The 22,630-nt window shown below is 33.4% G+C and overlaps 1 protein-coding gene across 1 annotated transcript in view; it reads left to right on the top strand.

Annotated features, from left to right (window-relative positions):
• LOC145280068 (monocarboxylate transporter 9-like) overlaps window positions 1–8,330 on the top strand; it is a 204,220-nt gene extending 195,890 nt beyond the window's left edge. The window contains exon 5 of the mRNA XM_080131757.1: window positions 1,135–8,330. Within this exon, the coding sequence (XP_079987883.1) occupies window positions 1,135–1,316 (182 nt within the window). The 3' untranslated portion in view covers window positions 1,317–8,330. The remainder of the gene's footprint in view (window positions 1–1,134) is intronic.
• The last annotated feature ends 14,300 nt before the right edge of the window (window positions 8,331–22,630 follow it).

Here is a 22,630-nt window from a genome sequence, read left to right as displayed (position 1 = left end):
TCATCTGCAAAACAGATAGGATGAAGAGGAAGTATCGAGTACTGTCCATGCTCACCAGATTTAACTCCCGCCGCTCCCCCCAATGGATTTTTCTCTTTTTTAGGAGTGGGCAGGTTTTTGACATGTTAAACACAGGATTCACACCACAAAACGAGCTACAATGAATGAGTTGAAAGCAACCATTGAAAGAAGATGCGTCAACATACCAATTGAACTGATTAGGAACGTTTTCGATTCAATAAGTGAGTGTTGTCAGCTGTTCATGGACCACAATGGCCAATAATTTGAACACTTTCGATAATTAGCTGGTTTCTATATTTGCTCACAGTATTTTGATGATTCGAACCCAGTCACAAAGCTCACTTTGACTCCGTAGGCTAGTATTTTACCTCCTGCCTACCAGCAATTAACGCAGGAATTGAGGTAAATTAAGTATCTAGAAATGCTAATTCAGCAGGCACGCATAGTAAACGATCAGATATTATTTAATGATAAGTCAGAATAATGCCATTATTTTCTTTTGGGGTTCAGTTCACTTTTTTCATCAGTTTAAATAAGTATATATATTAAAATGAGAAGCAATTCCACAATTCACTCTCATGACGAATTTGGCCTTTTTTGAGGCAGTTTGGCCTTCCAAAATTTTATTTGACCTGTTTTTAAAATGTAACATAATGGATGTACTAAGGAAGGGACAAGCTAAATATAGATGCTGTTGGATTTGAATTTAAACAGTTTGGACACTTTGATGTTATACACCCAAAAAGGTAGAATCAATCTCACTTCTCTGTCACATACTTCCCCTCCATCACGTCATATCCTGCAACGTTGTCATAACTTTAGTCTGTTAACTTCTAATAAAATTTTCCACTACTCTAATTTTATTCTCATTCTAGCATTATGTGGAGAAACACCGTTTTTCCATTATTTCTTGTTTTGCAGATCCGTGTCTAATCTTGCTACATCGTTAAATTAACTGAAAAATATTTTAATTATTGATATATGTTTTTGTGTTGAGTTGCTTTTCTCCAGACCTTCTTCCTTTCCTTAAACAAGAAAACTTTTTTTAGGCAATATATTGTCACTTCATATAAATTAATGTTCCACTTTTTTCTTCTTTTTCTCCCTCCTCAGGTTTGTTACGCGACCTTACAGGAAATTATAACTGCTCATTTTACGTGGCTGGATTTTTAATGGTGGTATCTTCTATATTCGTCTTCTCTCTCTACATTATCTCGAGAACTTCGAGTAAAGACCTGGAATTCAAAGAGCGTAGACAATCTGTAACACTAATTCAATATAAATTCTTACATTAAAGCAACAAAGCTTACATCCAGCTCAATATATAATATATATTTTGCCGACTTAAAAATTGCCAAAACAAGAATTTCGAAACTTAACTAAACCAAGACTGCATGCTTTGAATGTAAAAACGACTCAATATATTTGCAGACAGAGTTTTATAACAATAACAAATCATGAATTTGGTTCATCAGAACACTTTTCTGCAGTTTCATGGTTTTATGATATTCTTTAACTAGGAAGACCCGTGGAAAATTCCACAGAATGAGAAATATATTTAATCATTAAATATTTGAAGATATAAAGAACTTGAAGCATGACAACTTTTTACCAAAATGATGAGATTAGTATTAAATATGAACAGGTTGATATGTGGTAAAACACAACTATCAAACTAAACACCATGAATAAATATTTGAAGATATAAAGAACTTAAAGCTTAAAAGGTTTACAAATTACCAGATTGGCATTAAATATGAACTCAAAAGAGTTGATATGTTATAAAACAAAACTACCAAACCAAGCACCATGAATAAATATTTGAAGATATAAAGAACTTGAAGCATAAAAAGGGTAACCAAAATCACAAGAGTGGCGCTAAATATGAACTCTAAAGGATTCATATATTGATAAAACAAAACTACCAAACTAAACACCATGATAAAAAAATGTGTAAAGAAATAAAGAACTTGAAACATAAAAGTTTTTCCAAAATGACCAGATTGGTATTAAATATGAACTCGGAAGTATTGGTAAAACAAAACTATCGAACTAAACCCCATGAATAAATATTTAAAGAAATAAAGAACTTGAAGCATAAAAACTTTTACCAAAATTTGGTATTAAATAACCCCAAAAGGGTTGATGATATGCCATAAAACAAAAAAACCAAATCAATCAAATTACTCTTTTTTGTTTCATTTTACTTCAAAGTTCTCAGAAATTAAGCCCCCCTCCCTCCTGAGGGAACTAACACTTGATCTCTATATGAGATACATAGATATTCGAATATTCCAGTAAAGTTCCCCTTTACCTCTCAAACACTGAGTTAGTAAATAAATTTGGAACATAACCTCTCTTCAATTGGTCATTTAAATATTTTATAGTATATCTTTCTTGTGGTCTTTTGATCTTACTGGATTCCAGGACAAAAATCTCTCTTATCTGGTGGAGTATCCAGCTTTTTGCTGTTGTTTGAGGTAACATCACTCAAAGAAGATGCACGATTCCACATAAAAGCCGGTGTTGCCTAGCCATACTGAAGAGATCTTATTTGGGCTGTGAATACTATGTAATTTTGAATATTTTAGTCAGGGTTTACTTGTAGGGAAAAGGCATCCTCATGTCAGGTTGTCCTGACAAACTTCGTACAGAGAGACCTTAGACACTCGAGGACAGTGTCTAGTAGGCACTTGTTCTCTCCAGTAGGCATTCAAGTTCTCTCCAATGGAAACATTTTATTTATTAACAGAAACATGATATGTAAGCTTCTAACTTCACTCGATGCATTAAAATAAAAATGCACCCAAAATAGTGCATAAATGTAATGTCATAATTATTGTGGTAAAAGATTAAAATGTGTAATTTGGAGAAGTTCATAATTACCGAAAACGTGAGAAGATTCATCTCCCTAACTTTTATATATGAGCACCAAAAGGTGCTTAGTTAGAATAACACTTAGTTAAAAAACAAAAAAAGAAAAAATATATGGAGCGAAGATGTCATATTCCAAAAATCACGGAAATTGATCAAGTATTTTTTTTTATTATTATTATTAAGAAAATCAAATTTTATGAGAAAGCACAGAGGTTGCCGGGAATGGTCATATTGTTTTCAATTTTGCAAAAAACTCAAGGGCGACAATTCTATTCGACTACAGAGATTTTAATTGTATTCAAAATAATTAAAACTTTTTAATTGCTAAATAGCATAAAATTTGATTTTTTAATTTAAAAAAAATACTTGATCAATTTACATGACTTTTGGAACATGACATCTTTGTTCTATAACGAGTATGTACATCATAAAGATTTTTCTATATTTTTTGTTTTTTATTACGTGTAATTCTAAATAAGCACCATGTTATTTGCCATTATTTCTATGTTTATTTTGTGCATACAAACGTTATAATGATTGTACCCTTACCCTTATCCTTGAGTGGCCTCTGGGCCTTGATAATGTGGTGATGCCTTTGTAAAAAAAAAAAAAAAAAAAAAAAATTATGTTTTTGAAATTTTGAGTTGAGGATTGATTATTATTTGGATTATTCAGACTATTATTCTCGTCTTGAGTGTTATTTTCACAACGTTTCGGTTAATATAACCTCTGACCTTCTTCAGGCGTGTCATTCAAAAAATGTGATGGACCGCTAGGAGAAAAAAATTATATAAAAAAGATAATTGAATTCTGAATTGCTAACAAACATAAACATGCTTCACGCTTACAATGTCGAGATTTGGTAAAAAGAAACATTTTTCATTATTATGTTCATCGTATCATATCTTTGTTCATTTTAGCATTAAGTTGCTTGTTCATTTCAACTATTTCTTTGTGTTTTTTATTTCTTTTGTCAATTATCTCATTTCACGTGTTATATGTCTTACGAAAGGTATATATTCGTTTGAAGTAGCTGAGTGAGCCTTGCTCCAGTTTAGAGTAATAATCTGATGAGCCACCTTACTGAACGCCTATTCGTGGTCGAAGTTGGTATTCCTAGCATTGTTAGATATTAGCAGCTCAACAGGAACTTATTTACATTAGATTTAAAAATGACCATGTTATACTCAGCTGAGAAGTAGTCCCACTGTACTGTTTACCATAGACGAACAGTTCTAGAAAAGAAACTTTGCTCATTGAATTTTCGTTTAGTTTTATGCACAGATAGAGAGTGAGAAAAATTGTTGGAAGTTGTTGTAGCTAGACGAGTAACTATCAAAACCAGAGCAAGATTCTGTATTAATGTAAAAATAGCGGATGAATGTCGACACTTAAAAATTTGAGGAAAGACATAGTTCACAAATGCAGCTAGTCAAAAAGAAATCAACTCTTTATCTGTACCTAAACCTAAACATAGATTCCATGATCAAAGCTTCTTTCTTAGAACTGCACGCCTGTGGAATTGTCTTCCGTTTTCCTGCTTTCCAGCTGTCTATAATATGGTTGTCTTCAAGTCCAACGTGAACAAGTTTCTGATGAGCCGTTCCACTTAAGTTAACAAATTTACCGAACTCCCATTACTATCGATTACTATATTGTCCTTTTGACTACTCTACACTCTTTAACCCTTATCCTTGAGTGGCCTATCGGCCTTGATAAGTGGTGACGCCTATGTAAAAAAAAAAAAAAATATATGGTAAATAAGATTTTCAGACATTTAGATGTGTAGACAACAAAACGGAAAAGTGGTAAAAAAAAACAAAAAACAAATAAATATATAAAAAATAAATGTTACCAAAGGTAAGATAAGTTACTCTTCTACCTACCTGAATAATTTTTTTTGTGTGGCTTAACTTATTTTAAAGCGTTTATCTAATTTGAAACACAAGTAGAGTTGAGCATTTAAGTTAGAACAAAAACAAAATGGCTGACATGAGAACAAAATGAGCGATCATCTGAGAAGTTTTGATAATCGCTCAAAAACTAAAAATACTCATAGAAGAACAACCAATAAATATGATGTATCCCATGAAAGAGATATATTCGTTAGAAGTAGTTGATTGGGCCTTGCTATATTTTCAAGTAATAATCTAGTCAGTCACTTTACTGAACGAATGTATTCCTAGTGTCAGGCTTATGGCATACCTTTCTGCGTCAGTCAAATGGCTTTATCAATTAATATATATGACTTAATCAGCTAACCATGACTTGTATTTAACTAATTGTATACAGTTGCGTTGCTCCAGATAATGTATTTTACTATTAAATGACCCAAAAGGGGGTTGATATGCCTTAAAAAATAACAAAACGTTTTTTTTGTTTTTTTTTTCTTATACAATCTCCCCCTTTCACTCTAGTTATAAGTAAAATAATGACTTGTGTTCAACTAACTGCATACAATTTAGTGTTGTTTAATATCTATTGTTTTTCGACATTAAAGAGCTCAAAGGGGGTTGATTTGCTGTAAAACAAACAAACCAAACCACAATGAAAGAAAAATGTTAAACATGAATTTCATTTAGAGGTTATGGGTTCAATCCCTAGGCCCAGTTTTGGAGGGTGGGTGGGGAGAGAAGAGATGGCAATGAAGGAAAAATTAACTCATCTAAAGGCATGAAATGTGTGATATACTTGTAGATTGAATTTCCGGAAAATTATCAACTTTGACAAATGTTACCTAACGAAAACCGGTAAGTAAATCATTTTGAAAATTGATATGTCCTGTGAAAGGAATATATTCGTTGGAAGCAGCTGAGTGGGCTTTGCTGTTTCAAGTAATAATCTGGTTAATCGCCTTACTGAACGAGTGTTTGTGGTCAAAACTGGTATTCCTTAGTGTGAGGCTTGTGGCATACCTTTCAACCTAGGTGGCTCCACCAGTCAGTATTTTTGGCTTAACCAGCCAATCATATTCTTGTATGGACAAAGAATCCAGATGTATTAAATTCATTAGGTCAGCAGCATTAAAGGCAAATTCTGTCTAAATGTGCCTAAAATAAGTTTCCTGACCACTGCAATCTGCCAAGTATTCGCTCCTGATGGCAGTTGTGGAAAAGGCTTGCTTTCAGTTCCGGATCCATATTGGAGCAGTGATTGAGGCAGAAGGTGGCTACATTGAATAGATGTCAGCTCTACTATGCAATCAAGTGAATTGATTTTTTTTTCAATAAAAGTTTTAAAATAAAGCTGTAGTGTTGTTTTCTTTAAGGCGACAATTTTATCATTCCAACCTCTAGTCATGGCCATGGTGTTTTTGAAGATTACTAAGGCGGATAACTCCTCCCTCACAGATCTTGTCTTGGATGATTACCTTTGTACATAATAGTGGCAGGATGATTTATGTCTGAATTGTCATTTCCTATATGAACATCAAGTACTGAGTTGTGTCTTTTTTTCTGGACTGTTATGGGATTACAGCAGTTTCAGAGAAAATGAGAAACTCTACGCTAACAATTAAATTGTGATGAAATGTTAGGAAAATAAGAGATAAGCAGCAATTTATTGAATAAAAGAAGAAAACATTGTTTAAAGAACATAAAATATTTATACACTGTTACAAGTCATTTTATATGAGTAATTGTTCATTTGAAATGTAGAGTTCTAAAGTTTAGTTAAAAATATTATAAATATTTTAGTGTGTGTTTTAATTTTCTTATTGTTTTGCTTTTGCTGGGGATGGGGTATTCTACCGGATGTCAGGCATTCACCCACTATTTCAGTCACTCCAACCGAGAGATCTTTTCAAGGTTCTAACCATTCTTTTGAGTGCAATTGTTTGTATTTTTCTTGCACTTGGTTTACCGGGTATATTCGTCAAATTGTTTTTCAAATTCTTTTTTAAAATTTTTTAAATTTTCTTCCTTTGAAGATTGTAATGGTGGGTATGGGGCAGTCAAACCAGCTGCCAACATTGCCCTGCTTTTTATTGAAACCAACCGAGAGCTCTTTTTAATATCCTCGTTGTTCCCTTAAGTGCAATTGTTTGGATCTCTTTTTCATGAATCTGGATGTTCCTATAATTACTGAAATGATGTAGATCTTCTTAAAATTCCAGTTTCTTTTCATATCGTATATAAGGTTTTGATATTCTGTGTTCGACGACAGTATGTGTGTGTGTTGCCTTTCTTCATAGTATGTAAGCATATGACTGTGTATATGTGTGCATGAGTGTGTATGTGCAAGTTGAGAATTGATCAGTCACGTCTCTGTTGTCGTGAGATTTTCACAACTTTTTCTGAACAATAACCCTTATCTTGAATAAGATATGCAAAACAATTTCTTAGAAGAAAGTGCCGTGTCTGGGGCATTATGACCTTTCACACAATTTTTTAATACTGAAAAAAAAAAAGAAATAAAACCAGTGTTTTCTAAAAGTAATAACTGATGAATCTCCCCCTTAAATAAGACACTTTATCAAATCTCCAATACTAACGATTACTACGATACTATCCCATTGATTACTGTACATGCAATAACCCTTATGCCCGAGTGGTTTCCGGCCCTTGATAAGTGGTGACCTCCATGTAAAAAAAAATAAAAATAAAAATAACAGAAAAAAATAGAATTTTCCAAAAGTAGAGACAATATTAAGGAAAATTTGAAATGGAAATGTTATATACCCCTCCCCCCAACACATGCAGTAATTGACTCTGACAAGGACTGAATGTGTTGTTTTCACTTGTGTATTAATTTATCATACTCTCGCCGCCATTGCCTCGAAACTACTCAACCAGAATGATGGCGTGTAACTCCAACTGTATAACCCAGTTATGCATGTGACTGTATAATAAAGATTACTTCAGCCGCGTGCACATCGTCTTTCTACACCCACACAAATTCTGTGGACTTATAAATGAAACTTCACCTTTTCCCGCGGACGTCTTGGGAAGCATCTTACGTCACAAAGATATTACTTTCATCCAATTGGATTACGAAGAAAACAAATTAAAAAATTGTTTTTTCTGACGGTCTCTGTAGAGCCGGTTGAAATGTATAAAAAAAAGGCTTTTTGTACCCAAACGAATCAGTCGATCTGAAGTCAGCATGCTGTAAACATCATCATTTGACTCCGTCCTCGTGGACCTTAAACGCGCGTACACCCGACGATTAATTCTCCTCTTGGAGATGGACATTTTTACCCTTTTCTATCTCTTTGCCAAAGTAAGCGAATGGACTTTTATTGTTGTTTAATTCTTCCTAAAAAGAACTGGTTATTTCTAACCCAGAACTTTCATTTTTCTACCAAAAAATATTTAATTACCTCAGTCGCAGGAAGAAACAATTAACCAAGAAAACTTTCCTGTCTGCTCTGTTCACTTATTTACAATTTAAAAAAGAAACAGATTTTGTATTAAATTTATTCATCCGCCTCAGTCATCTTTGTTTGATTGTCAACTCCATTTTACACTTTATTTTATTTTTTATTCTTTTGAGCTTGCAGGGCCAACAACGGCACCCGTAGCATTACAACAAATTAACTAGTTTACATAAAAAAATAATTAGCGGATTATCACAAAAAAATGAAGAACCTGTTAAATATTAATATGGATCGGAATTTAAAAAATGCAAAAGAAGCTATTTATAGATTTTTTATTTTATTTTTGCAAAAGTCGACATAAAGATGGTATCATTTATTAGCTTTTTTGCATAATGTTTATAATGAAAAACTGAATAAACAGTTGGATATCAAACAGCGTTAAGTTTTATTAGAAGTGTTAGATGAGAATTCATATTCCATTTAAAAGTATTTTACTGTACAAAAATGAGTTATCTCCCTTAAAAAAGAATATTTGGTTTGTTTTCGTTATTGTCCCTATTTACTATGCCTCCCCACGGGACAGAGTTAGACACCAGGGTCGTTTTTTAACGTAGAGAAAAGGTACAAAAATAAAAAATTGTCTCAGTCAAAAAATTACGAAAAACAATGAAGTAGAAAATTAATTATTGATGAAAATGAATGACAATTAGCAAAAATTAAGTTTTGCTAAATTGGCTTAAGATTTTCAGTTTTCAGAAAATATTTATCTTCCTTTTGTTATAATTAGAACTCTCCCTTTTTTTATTATTTAATTTTTAATTTTGTTTTTTTGCAAAACTCAATTTTTGCTAATTATCTTTGAAAACTATTTCTATTAATAATTAATTTTCTACCTTATCACTTTTCATAATTTTTGGATCCATTCATTATTGTGACATGATAATTCAGTAGATCTAGACACCGCCAAAAATGGCCGAAAAATAAAATTGCTGTTGTTTTTTAAAACGAAATTACATTTATTAAAATCCATTATTTCTGAGTAACTTTTTTTCCAGAAAGATAAAACCCTGAATTTTATCATATAGAAAACAGAATAATGTAAAACTTTTTCTACTATTTTTAATTAAATTTTAAATGTTAAATTTTCCCAAAAAGTTAACAATTGACATTTTTTGTCTTGCACAAAAACCGTATATAAATAGTTTTTAAAAAAAAAGAAAAGGTTTTTCAAATAATTAATTTATTTATTTATTTGTTGTCTAACTAAGATTTACGGTGATTTTCTATGAGAATATGCAAAAATATTATAATATAAGTACCTGGATTTCAAATAATTCTACTTATTCATATAGGCAACCAGTTACTTCGCGTCGATCTAGACAATGTTTACGTTTTACTTTTTACAATGTTTACGTTTGTACTTGATAAAAAGCAAACTATGGAAGACCAAACAGGCCAAAAAAAACTTATTTTTCAGTGACGAAAATTTCAATGTATTATTAACACTGAGGCTGGCCAGTACCAGATGGGTGACCATTTGTATGAGTTTGGTTTTTAATGTGTATGTGTGTGGGAGGCGGCAGGCTCCCGAAAATGGGTGGGGGGCAATTTAAAGCAGAATAAAAAAAAAATTATTTCAGCACGTTTGGTCCACCGTAGTCGAAAGGCGGCAAACATTTTCAAAAGGAATCGAAAAAATGATGCTATTTTTAACACAAAGGGCACAATATTTATCGAATTTTTTTTGTATCGATTCTTCAAAGCATGCCCTGTTTAATAATGGTCATGCATTATTCGGCTCGCTAAAAAAAATTGTTAATTTATTTATCAAAGATTTTAAAATGGCTTTTTTCGTATAAATATTAAAAAAAATTTTTTTTTGTTTTGCTTAACTTAAATTAATTATTTTACTTAACATGTTCACCGACTTTCACACTTCAAAACTCAAAAGCCGGGATAATTAAACAAAATCGAAGTTCTGATATTCAGACGTCAAAATAAGGTATGCAAACAATTTTTTTTTTTTTTAATCTATAATCCTGTCCCTTACAACAACACAATATGTTTTGTTCAGTTTCAGATGATTATTTTAAGCATATTTGGAACCCCCTCAAAACAAGGGGGGGGGTGTAAGCAAAAAAATATATACATATACAAATATCGTTTATGAAAAATAAGTAAACTGTTATAAAGTTCATTCTTCTCTTAATAATCGCTGAAAATTTTGTATTGATTGGATAATTACCTGATTTTTGGTAGATTTTTAAAAAGACGGTCCGTCAAAAAGTACTTACCTGCCCCCCCCCCAGTTTTGGCGGTACCTATATGATACCATTTGTTTCACTTGAAATTCAATATTTCAATTTTCGAATTTCGCTACAATAACAAAGAAAAGCTGAATATTTTTAATTTTAGTAAAAATTAATTTAAATTCTAAATTGTAAATTCAAATTTTAGGGAAAATAAATTCTGACAATTATTTTTGATGTCTTTTAGAGTTTAATATCGAATACTAAAAATATACTTTGTCTCCAGAAATTAACCTCAGTAACTATTCTTACTAGCTGGCCGTGAGAGTGAAAAATTTTTAATGGTTTGTGCAAACAAAATTAAGTTAAGGAATTTAAAGAATTAATCAAAATATTGTCATAATAGATGACCATTATATTTTATATTATACTAGCGGGGGTACCCGGCGTTGCCCGGGTGTTTGGAGGTGTGTGTGGTGTTAAATAAAAAAGAAACCGGGGGGGGGGGTAAAAGTTGGTAATCGAACCTGAACCCGAAGCCCTGAGGCGAAGTTTGAAAATAAAATCGGCCAGCCAGAATGAGTTACTGAAAGATGTTTGAATTTATTTAAGTAAGAACCAAATTGATAGGTGCACGCACAGAAGTCGTCGAGCATTACGACGACGACGTCAATGATCAGGTTTGTTTGTTATAAGCGAAGTAAAAAAAGAAAACAACGTTAAAACTTAAGCGGGGGGGGAGGTAATCAAAACATAAAAAAAACACAAAAAAAAACTAACGTAAGGCAAACGAACAATGGAAACAGAAAAACGAACACGTGAAAAATGGCTTAAATAAGCCTGTTTCGATATTAAAATTTAAAAAATCGATGGGTACCCGGGTGTTTTTGGGTGTCGGTAAGAATGTTGACCCCCCCCCCCCCCCCCGTCAAAAAATGTCGATTTCGGGGTGAAAAAATTAACGGTTTTAGCCAATTTTTCGATATTTTTCGTGCGAAGGATGGAGCTTCAATATGATACCGAGTTTGTGAATTTTTGTCGTATCTGTCGAAATATTTTAGCAGACACATAAACATACACACATACATACATTTTCGCTTTTATATATATAGATTTAATTTCTTTATTTTTTTTTCCTTTTGGTCAAGTCTATTTTAATCCTCTGTTCAAAAAAATGAAAGTTTCTTTTTCCTTGATCAAAAAGCCCATAAATAGTTTATGTCAAATGTAGTTTGTGTCCGTCGGAACGACGAAGACCATGATGGATGACTTACGCTAGAAGTTTGTTTAAAGTGAAGATGGTTTGTGTAGAGCCAGCTTTGCTTTCTTGTCGCAAACAGTCTCATCCAACGGCAAGACAGGGTTGAGACAGCCGGAAGCCAAGTAGGGATGTAGGAGCTGTTGGAGTTGGCGATCTCCTACATACAGCGCCTGGTATTCCCAAATGATCACCCATCTGGTACGAATTAGACTTAACCTTGCTTGCATCAACCGAAATATTGTGGAGATGAGAATAGTAATCAAAATAATAGATATTCTTTAATTGTATTCAGTATTTTAAAGTTTATGTCAAATTTTGTGCAATTACATCTATATTATATTTATTTTAGTCACTGTCTGTTCCACTTTTTCTTGGAAACTACTGCGCCAATCTGACTGAAATTTTGTATGGACTTTTGTTATAATAAAGATACAGCAAACTAATAGTACCCAGTCAATGCACAGTTAGGGAATTATAGTGGTTAGTATTTAATGCAAAAATTAATTAATTCCAAGCGACAATCTTGGAGGTTGAAAGTTCAAACCTCACTACAGGCGATAATAAGTAAAAATAACAAAGATTAACACTTCTACTCCCTCATGAATGACGAATTGAGAACAGTCTATGATCCCTCTCTATCATGTACCGTATTGAATAGGTACTAATCCTATGCAGGTTGAACTGGCTTCCTTCAAAGGAGGAAGTTTCATGGGAATATTAAATTCACAAACGGTTCCCAGTCGCATGTATATCCTCATCAGGGAAGATGATGACGTTAAGTTTTTGCAGTTGTTGCAGGGAAGTGTCAACGTCCTACTACATACAGCACCTGGTATTCCCAAATGATCACCCTTCTGGCACTGACTAAGCTCAACTTTGCTTAACTCATGGTGATCTAATAAAAACCGGTTTTTCAACATGATTATGTTTGAGATGGGTATATTTGTTGATGATACAATGCTCTATAATAGGCATGAGGGAAAAACAGATGTATACATATCGGAATCTTTAGAAAACAACCTTCAGTTCATAGTGAAATGGGGCCATTAAAGGATAATAACATTTAATGCTATTAAGACTAAACTTCTTTCCTTTAACAATTACAAGAAGCCTTCTCAACCACCCATAGCCATGACTAATAACACCTGAGAGCTCTTTCTTCAAGCTCCCCAGCTTAACATTTTAGGGACAAAAATGGATGGTCACATTCAATGCTGCCAACACTAAACTTGTTTCCTTCAATAATTACAAGAAACCTTCTCTACCACTAATAGCAATGGCCAAAGACTCTTTATCTGAAAGTACATCTTTTAAACTCCTCGGCCTAACGTTCACAGGAAACACGAGTTGGAACAATTACATTGAGAGCATTGCCAGGACTGCTGCGAAGAAGATAGGTTCTCTCTACCATGCTAGAAAGCTACTAACGCCCAAAAGTATCCTGTACCTCTATAAGGCCACCATTCGCCCATGTATGGAGTATTGTTGTCATATTTGGGCTGATGCATCTGCTACTAGTCTCTTGTTCCTGGACAAGGTTCAAAAGAGAGTCGCCAGCCTGACAGGCCCTGAACTAAGCTTCAGCCTCTGTCCCATTGACGTATTGTTGTATCCCTCTGCCTGTTCTACAAGTACTTTAACGGTGAATGCTCTAACGAACTGCAAGCACTTGTACCCCCTCGACGTAAATACCTCCGACAGATCCGACAAGCAGCTAAATCCCACCCTTTTACAGTAGAGATCCCTAGATGTAAGAGAGCTTTCTACTCCAGTAGTTTCTTCCCCAGAACCGCTAGACTTTGAAATTCCCTTCCAGGTTCCTGCTTCCCCAACTGTACTGACATGCAGAAGTTCAAGTGTAATGTGAACCGACATCTTGCTGCCCAACTCCCTACATAGTACCCCTGTAGCTTATGTCCCTGATAGTAGCCCCCTACATCAAAGTGGCAATATGCTTTGTTTGGGGTGAAAATGTAATAAAAATAGAAACATCCAGGGCAATATAAACTGGAACAAATACACAGAGGGCATTGCAAAGGCTGCTGCAAAGAAGGTGGATTCTCTCTACTGTGCTAGAAAATTACTCACACCTGACAGTATTTCGTATCTTTACTAGGCAACTATTTACCCATGCATAGAGTATTGTTGCCAATTCTAGGCTGGTGCATCCGCCACTAGTTTTACCTCCTTGGACAGGGCCTAAAGAAGAGTTTCTAATCTAACAGGTCCTGCACTGTAAACTAAGCTTCAACCCCTTTCCCATTGCCATAATGTTGCGTCTGTGTGCCTGTTTTACAAGTATTTTTAATGGGATGTGCTCTGATAAACTCATTGCACTTATACCCTCTCAACATACATACGCCTGGCAAACCCATTTAACATCAAAATCGCACCCCTTCACAGTAGAGGTCCCTAGATGCTAGAGGAACATCTACTCTAATAACTTCTTTCCTCGGACTGCTAGACTTTGGAATTCCCTTCCTGCTTCCTTGACTGTACTGACATGCAAAAGTTTAAATCTATATATTTATAAAAGTGTGTGTGTGTGTGTGTGTGTGTGTGTGTGTGTGTGTGTGTGTGTGTGTGTGTGTGTGTGTGTGTGTGTGTGTGTGTGTGTGTGTGTGCATTTCCCTACCAACCTACTTTGTCAATTTTCAGTCTACAGACTTGAGATTTAACATAAAGGATATTGAGATTTGGGAAAAAAAAATTTTAAGCGGTTTTTGGCCAGAAATCTGTCAACAGGTCATGGTCCAATGACTTGACCTTTGAAAACTCTACCAAACTTCTCCGCCAATTTTGGGTCTAAACACTTGAAATTATAGATGTAGGTTACTTGGACATGAATCAAACTGTTTAATTTCATTTGAGCCCAAAACAATAAATGTTAAGGGGTCAAAATTGGGAGTGAAAGTTTTAAAAAAATTGACCTCTGTGGTCTCTACCAAATTAGTCAACCAATTTTTGCTCTAAACATTTGAAATTTTACATAAAGTGTGTTCAGACATAGGGCAAGCTTTTTAATCGGTATTTGGTCGAAAATTTGTCTGCCAAAGGGTCAAAGTTTAAAAGATGTCACTTTTGCGGTCTCTATCAAACTATTCAGCCAATTTTGGGCTTAAACATGTGAAATTTTACTTAAAGGGTATTCAGACATGCAGCAAGCTTTTTAATCAGTTTTGGGGCAAAAATTTGGCTGCCAAGAGGTCAAAGTTTACAGAGCTGACCTTTGTAGACTCTACCAAATTTCTCCACCAATTTTGGGTCTAAATACTTGAAATTTTAGATGTAGGTTACCTGAACATGAGTCAAACATTTTAATATATATATATATATATATATATATATATATATATATATATATATATATATATATATATATACAGTGATGATCATATTTATTGGCACGGTAAAATAAAAGTTAAATTTTGTCTAATAAATTCTAAAAAAGGGATTAAATTAAAGAAAATAACAAAGTATATTATGTATTTTTAACTGGCCTTTCCGATGCAGCAATCGGATTTTAGAAAAAAATAAATAACAAAGGAACAACAAACATAATTGCAAAAAACCCTTGTTCAAAATTATTGGCACGATTTATTTAATAATCAATTGTATAGCCTTTGGCCTTGATTACCTTCCTCAGTCGCTTTTCATAGTTTACAACCAAGTTGTTGCACTCTTCAGTAGTAATTTTAGCCCACTCTTCCTGACAATAATCCTCCAATTGAATAAGATTCTTAGGCTTCCTTTGCATTACCCTCAATTTTAATGTTCTCCATAAATTTTCAATTGGATTAAGGTCTGGGCTTTGTGATGGCCACTCCAAAACATTAATATGATTGTCCTCAAGCCATTTCTTAGTCAGTTTAGCCGAATGCTTTGGGTCATTATCTTGCATGAACCACCAACGACGACCAAGTGAGAGCTCTTTAGCAGAGTCTTTCAGGTTTTCATCCAATATTTTAACATAATCTTCCTTTTTTATGCTACCTGTGACCTTAACAAGTCGCCCTGGTCCAGAGGCAGCAAAGGATCCCCAAAACATCAAACTGCCTCCACCGTGCTTCACTGTGGGTATGGTGTTCTTAAGCAGGAAAGCTTCGCCAGATTTTCTGTAAATATAAGACACTTTATTATGGCCAAATAACTCTATTTTCGTTTCGTCAGTCCATAGAACACGTTTCCAGAATGCAACATCTTTATCAATATGACGTTTTGCAAAGGCTAGCCTTGCTTTCAGGTGCATAGGCTTCAATAAGGGAGTCTTTCTCGGACGACATGCTTTTAAACCAGCTCTCTTCAAAACTCTACCAACTGTATGTCGAGATACATTCACTCCAGAGGTGCTCTGTTCATCAACAATCTCCCCAACAGAGATCCTTGGGTTTTGTTTTACTTGTCGAACAATTTTCCGTTCATCTCTTGGGGAAAGAATCCTTTTTCTCCCTCTACCCTCTAAACTCATAACGTGGCCTTGCGATTTGAACTTGTTTATTATGGCTCTAACAGTGGATTTGGGAAGGTTTAGCTTCTTTGAAATCTTATCATAGCCCTCCCCATTGGTATGGCATGCTACAACAAGCTTCCTGACGTCTTCGCTGTGTTCCTTAGTTTTAACCATGGCGATTGAAAATTATAATTTAGTTACTTATAATAGTTTAAATAAATCGCTATCTAAAAATTATCTGAAAAAAATTATTCACTGAATTAGCGTTAAACAAGCATAATATGGCTATAAAAAAGTTCAGAAAGCACGTAAACCGGAAATTGATTGATATTATACTGATACTAAAAGAAAAACAAAGCCGTGCCAATAATTTTGAACAAGGGTTTTTTGCAATTATGTTTGTTGTTCCTTTGTTATTTATTTTTTCTAAAATCCGATTGCTGCATCGGAAAGGCCAGTTAAAAATACATAATATACTTTGTTATTTTCTTTAATTTAATCCCTTTTTTAGAATTTATTAGACAAAATTTAACTTTTATTTTACCGTGCCAATAAATATGATCATCACTGTACATACATATGCACATAAAGTTATGAACAGTACATAGGGCACAAGCAAAGCTTGGCCGAACTGCTAGTGTAATATAAACCGACATCTCGCTCATCTCCTTATATTGTCTCCTGTAAACATGGTCCCTTACATTCAAAGTGGCAATATGTCTTGTTTCGGGTGAACATGAGTAAAAAAAAAAAAAAAAAAATTATGCCACATTTATGTCAAGTATGCTTAGATGAACACACATCCATACTCATAATTCAGAAATCTGCGTGGATGTGTGGAAATTAATGGTCATATACATGGTGAGTCACGGGAAACGGATGTTTTTAAGGAAACTAAAACTCTGCGAATATTTCAACAAAAATTTTATAATGTACATAAAAACATTTACAAGGAGGAGCAAGGAGCATTCTAAAAACATATGTTTCTCATGACTCACCCTGCATAAATAATTTAGCTGCGTTCATTATTTCTTCTCTTCTCGATACTTATGAAGTTGTGCCATTTTCCCATTCTAAAAGTGAGATTAAAATGTTGCTTTCATCCTTACACAATAAAAGACAATAGTTTCTAATATACTGATCAGGAGCTGTGTTTTCATGGAGGTCACCATTTACCAAGGCCCAAAAGCCACTCGGGGATAAGGGTTATTTTGTGTACAGTAATCAATTGGATAATGTTACAGTATTCATTAGTATTGGAGATTTGATAAAGTGTCATTACTTAGGGAGGGCGGTTCATCAGGAATTTGTTTAAGTTGGACTTGAAGACATCCATGTTAAAGTCAGAAGGGAAACAGGCAAGCGGTAGAGAGTTCCACAGGCATGCACTTCTAAGAAAGAAGCTTTGTTCATGGAATCTATGTTTTAATTTAGGCACAGATAAAGAGTGGGGGAAATTTTTGACAGTGGTTTCAGCTAGACGGGTGTTTATCGTGAAAGATTGGTGAGGTGGGACCAGAGATTGGAACTCAGACGAGCACCTGCCATGGTCATAATGATAAAACAAAGATAGGCTCGCAACGTCTCTTCTGTGGGAGAGAGGTTGCAGGAAAGAGAAAAGGGCATCTCCCACTAAGCCACGAAGTCTATTTTAAATTCTGTCAAGGCAGGATAAGCTGTTTTTAGCAGCTCCTGCCCAGATGTGACAGCAGTACTCCATCCTTGGACTTACTTGGCTTTTATATAGATAGAGAATTGCATCAGAAGTGAGATATCTTCTGGAGCGGTAGAAGGATCCCACAATCTTTCCAGCGACCTTGGCAACAGACTTGATGTATGTGTTCCATTTCAGATCAGGAGTAAAGGTCAAGCCCAGAAGCTTGTTAAAACATGGGGCCTCCCCTAGCCAAGAGCCATCCATTTCAATTGATGCCAGATGGGGATCAGAGCATTGATGATGTAAAGATAGGAGTTTGGTTTTAGATGCATTAAAGGTAACCAGCCACCTCTTCCCCCACTGTACCACGCGCTCAAGATCAGAAGAGAGAGAATCAGAGAGAACTTTGTCATTTACAGCCTTTAGGTGCAGGAACACAAATCAATGAACTGAAAGTGACAACGTTGGTTCTGTACTATTGCTTTGCATATTCTAGATCAAACATTCACTGATTTTGTATACAACCGCTGATCCTTATTGATTTTGGTGTCAAGGGTAAACACCTGCAATGCTGCAAGTTAACATTGGGTAGGTTTCTAACACCATTTTGTTTTATTTCTTATTTTGAAGTGATTATCTAGTCTTCAAAGACATTGCGGCCATCTTTCCTTGTTCGCCAGCAGCCTTCAACATAACTCGTTTTTTGAACCGAATAAATATTTTACATGAAATAAAAACACTAAAAATTATCCAAAAAAGTAATTTATCTTGCCTTTGATAACACTTATTTGTTATATATTTGTTTTTCTTACAACTTTTTCGAATCTATGAGTATAGTAAAATAAACCCTAGCTGCAACTAACAACGAGGATTTCATGTAAATCAGACAGTCCTGAGGCACAATCTCTGTGAGCTCTATCTGGAAGTGCAACTCACTTACAAACAAACAAACAAACAAACAAATAATTTATTATATTACTACCCGTGTTTCTGCTATTAGTCAAGTATTGCATTTTTATTCAAATAAATTTACTAACTAAATAAGGCAATTTTTCTTTTCCAGTGTTCAGTACATTTTTTTTTAATGGAAATCGCTTCAGACAAGGCATGAAGCCACTTGATGTAAGGAGTACTACTTTAAGGTCAAAAACCTGCCCATGATAAATGTTAGCTAGAATAGATTCTGACCTAGAAAACAGCAATTCTTCCCTCATTGTCAGAAACATCGCTCATAGAATATGAGGACTAAAGGACAAAATAAGGGAATAATTTACACTGCAGCTCCCAGTTCTTCAAGTTGGGACTAAAGTATTATATCTGTTTTGTTCTCAGTCAGAAAAGAGAACTCCTTTTAGATTATGGAAGTAGTAGGAGTTTCAGTTAACAAATGTGCTTTTTTGTTTGTTTGTTTTTGTTTTTTTGTTTGTTTTTTTTGTTTAAAGTATTGATTCTCGATTGTTCAAAATCTCCACCATCAACTTATTTCAACCAATCAGAAGCATGTGAATATTCACTTCCATATGTTACAATACTGTGTGTAATATAAAGACGCAAACACGGCTTGCATTCTCTCTTTTCTAGTTTATTTAAGACTCAATATGTCCTTCAAACCTAACCCGACTCCTGGCTAAACACATACATCAAGAAACATTTACAAACCATTGAACACACAGCAACAGCATATATACACTGCTGACTGAACTCACTTTCACACATGTACTTTCTTTCACACTGACTAAACAAAGATCTGCCTACTAGTCTACTTAACTGTCATAGGCTTGTTTGTATTATTTTGATTAATCGGACTATTATTTTCATTTTGGATATTATTAGCACAATGTTTCGGTCGCTGTACCCTGTGACTTTCTTCGGGTGTGGAATACATATTTCCTTTTTTCTATGAAGAGAAAGAGGGGTTAGCTCTGCATTGCAAGAATTCGAATGTGGGTTTATGGATGGGTCCTAAGATCATAAAGAAAGTTCAATCTTCAGGGATCACTAAGATATTTTTTTAGGGTTTTCCTCTGACTCAATTTTTCAGGATATCTATGCTCCTATTTACAATGTCTCCCCACAGGACAGAGTTAGACACCAGGGTCGTTTTTTAATGTGGAGAAATGGAACAAAAATTGTCTCAGCCGTGAAGGATTTCTCCTCCACTGACAGAGAACAAGAAATTGAAGTGCAGCATCTGCCGGAACAGATGGTATTTATTTGCTCCCCCACTGAGCAAATTAGGCACAAGGCCGTTTTTAATGTGAGGTAAAAACCAGCTCCCCTAAAAGTAGGCAAAAAGGGGGCACTCTGGTTACCAAAAATAATAATTGTCCCAGTATAGAGGGTTTCCCCTCCATTGACTGGTACAAATTATCTTAAGTGCAGCATCTGAAGAACAGATACTACACTTTGATCTTGACCCGAAAGCCAAAATTGTTAATATTAGTGAAAAAAATGTTTTACAAAACAGAGGATCGATAGGTGTGTCAGAAATTTCGTGAAAATAGTGAATAATTCCACCCCATCTTTCCAAGCTTATAACTCCTCGAAAAATGTAATTCAAGCCCTAATTTTTTTTTCAATTAAAGGAGCAAAGACCAAGGTTTCATTACAAAATAAAAAATAACGTGTTTTTTTTTAAAGGTTTTAAACTTCGGACTTTACAAGTAAATTTCTAAAAAACAGTACTTTTTTTGTTTTAAATTTTAATATATTATTTATTGACCTTTTCTCTTCAATTTGTGATGTATAAGACTTTGGTACATAAATTAATTATTTACTTTTTAATAGACATTTCAAAATGGGAGGCGTGAATTATTCGATCCCCTGTCTTTCCAAGCTTATAACTCCTCGAAAATTGTAATTCAAGCCCTAATTTTTTTTTCAATTAAAGGAGCAAGGACCAAGGTTCCATAAAAAAAAGAAAAGAAAAAACAAATAACGTGGTTAAAAAAAAAAAAGGTTTTAAACTTCAAACTTTACAGGTAAAATTCTAAAAAACACTACGTTTTTTTTGTTTTAAATTTGAATATATTATTTATTGACCTTTTCTCTTCAATTTGTGAGTAAATTAATTATTTACTTTTCGGTGAGTAAATTAATTATTTACTTTTTAATAGACACTTGAAAATGGGGGGGGCGTGAATTAAAAAAAAAAAACGTTTGTCTAGAATATTATATTCGGTTTATTGGAAAGAACATAAAATTTCACAGTGACCCTGAAAATATCGTAAAAATAGAATCAATAGAAAAAAATTTGATAGATTTTTAAAGTTTAACAATTGAAAAATATTGAGTTCGGAAAATTCATTGCTGTTTAAAAAAAAATATTTCTATTACTTTTAAAACAACTTTAATAGTTTATTTTGGAAGTATAATCCATAAAGAAAATAAACAACCCACTTTTAACGGAGAAATGACGAGATTTTTATATTTTATGCGCAGTTTCGTGTTAGAGGTGTCAAAAATTCCTACAAAAATTCTGATACACCTAGAGGATCGATACCCACATATATTTTAATTTAAAAAAAAAAAAAAAAAAAAAAAAACAATGCAAGGGAGACAACTCTAAAAGAAGAAGTTTTTTGTGTGAAATTACCTCCCTTGGATTGGGCATGTTTTGTTATTTCTACTTTATCTCTTATAAATTTGTAAATAGGGGGCCTCTTTATTTTTGGTTGTCCTAACAAGTTGTCAATAAGAATTAATCTATTTTTTATGAAATTATATTTTATGTTGTCATTCTTCATTTTGATGTTGTTTTTTTCCTCTACAATACTTAACTAATTTTGGTTTAAAATATCTTCTTTTAAATAGTTTTTAGTAATAATCATGGAATAAAATTAAGTATCGCAACAACATTTAAGATAATTAAGTAAAATTAGAAATCGTAATAAATAAAAAACAAAAACAATTAAATGAAAAAGATCATGACATAGGTGTGTCAGAAATTTTGTGAACAATATTGAATAATTCGACACCCCCTGTCTTTCCAAGCTTATAACTACTCGAAAAATGTAATTCAACCCCTATTTTTTTTTTTTTTTTTTTTTTTTTTCAATTAAAGGAACAAGTACCAAGGTTTCATTTAAAAAAAAAAAAAAAAAAAAAAAAAAAAAACGTGATTAAAAAAAAAAGGTTTTAAACTTCGGGCTTTACAGGTAAATTTCTAAAAACACTTTTTTTTGTTTTAAATTTGAAATTATTATTTATTGATCTTTTATCTTCAATTTGTGATATATAAAACTGGTGAGTAAATTAATTATTTACTTTTGATAGACATTTCAAAATAGGAGGCGTGAATTTAATAAAAAAAAAACGTTTGTCTAAAATATTATATTCAATTTATTGGAAAGAGCATAAAATTTCACATCGACCCTGAAAATATCGTAAAAATAGAATCAATAGAAAAATTTTGATAGATTTTTAAGGTTTAAAAATTGAAAAATACTGAATTCGTAAAATTCAATTAATTTCATTACTGTTTTATTTTAAATAAAAAAAATATTTCCATTACTTTTTAAACAACTTTAATGGTTTATTTTGGAAGTATAATCCATAAAGAAAATAAACAACCCACTTTTAAAAGAGAAATTACGATTTTTTTATATTTTATTCGCAGTTTCGTGTTAGGTTGTCAAAAATTCCTACAAAAATTCTGATACACCTACAATTTTTTTGTGGGGTGCTTGTTAAGATAGATTCGACAGGTTGATTTTTTTTTAATATGTCGTTTTAATCAACAACAATATTACGTATTTAATTTTCATGTCGAAAATAGTAATATATCCAAAAGTTACGA

Source organism: Euprymna scolopes, chromosome 7, assembly GCF_053919585.1.
Source record: "Euprymna scolopes isolate OS-2025 chromosome 7, ASM5391958v1, whole genome shotgun sequence".
Lineage (NCBI taxonomy): Eukaryota > Metazoa > Mollusca > Cephalopoda > Sepiida > Sepiolidae > Euprymna > Euprymna scolopes.
Note: the sequence above shows the minus strand (reverse complement) of the source record. Positions and strands in the feature narration are given on the sequence as shown.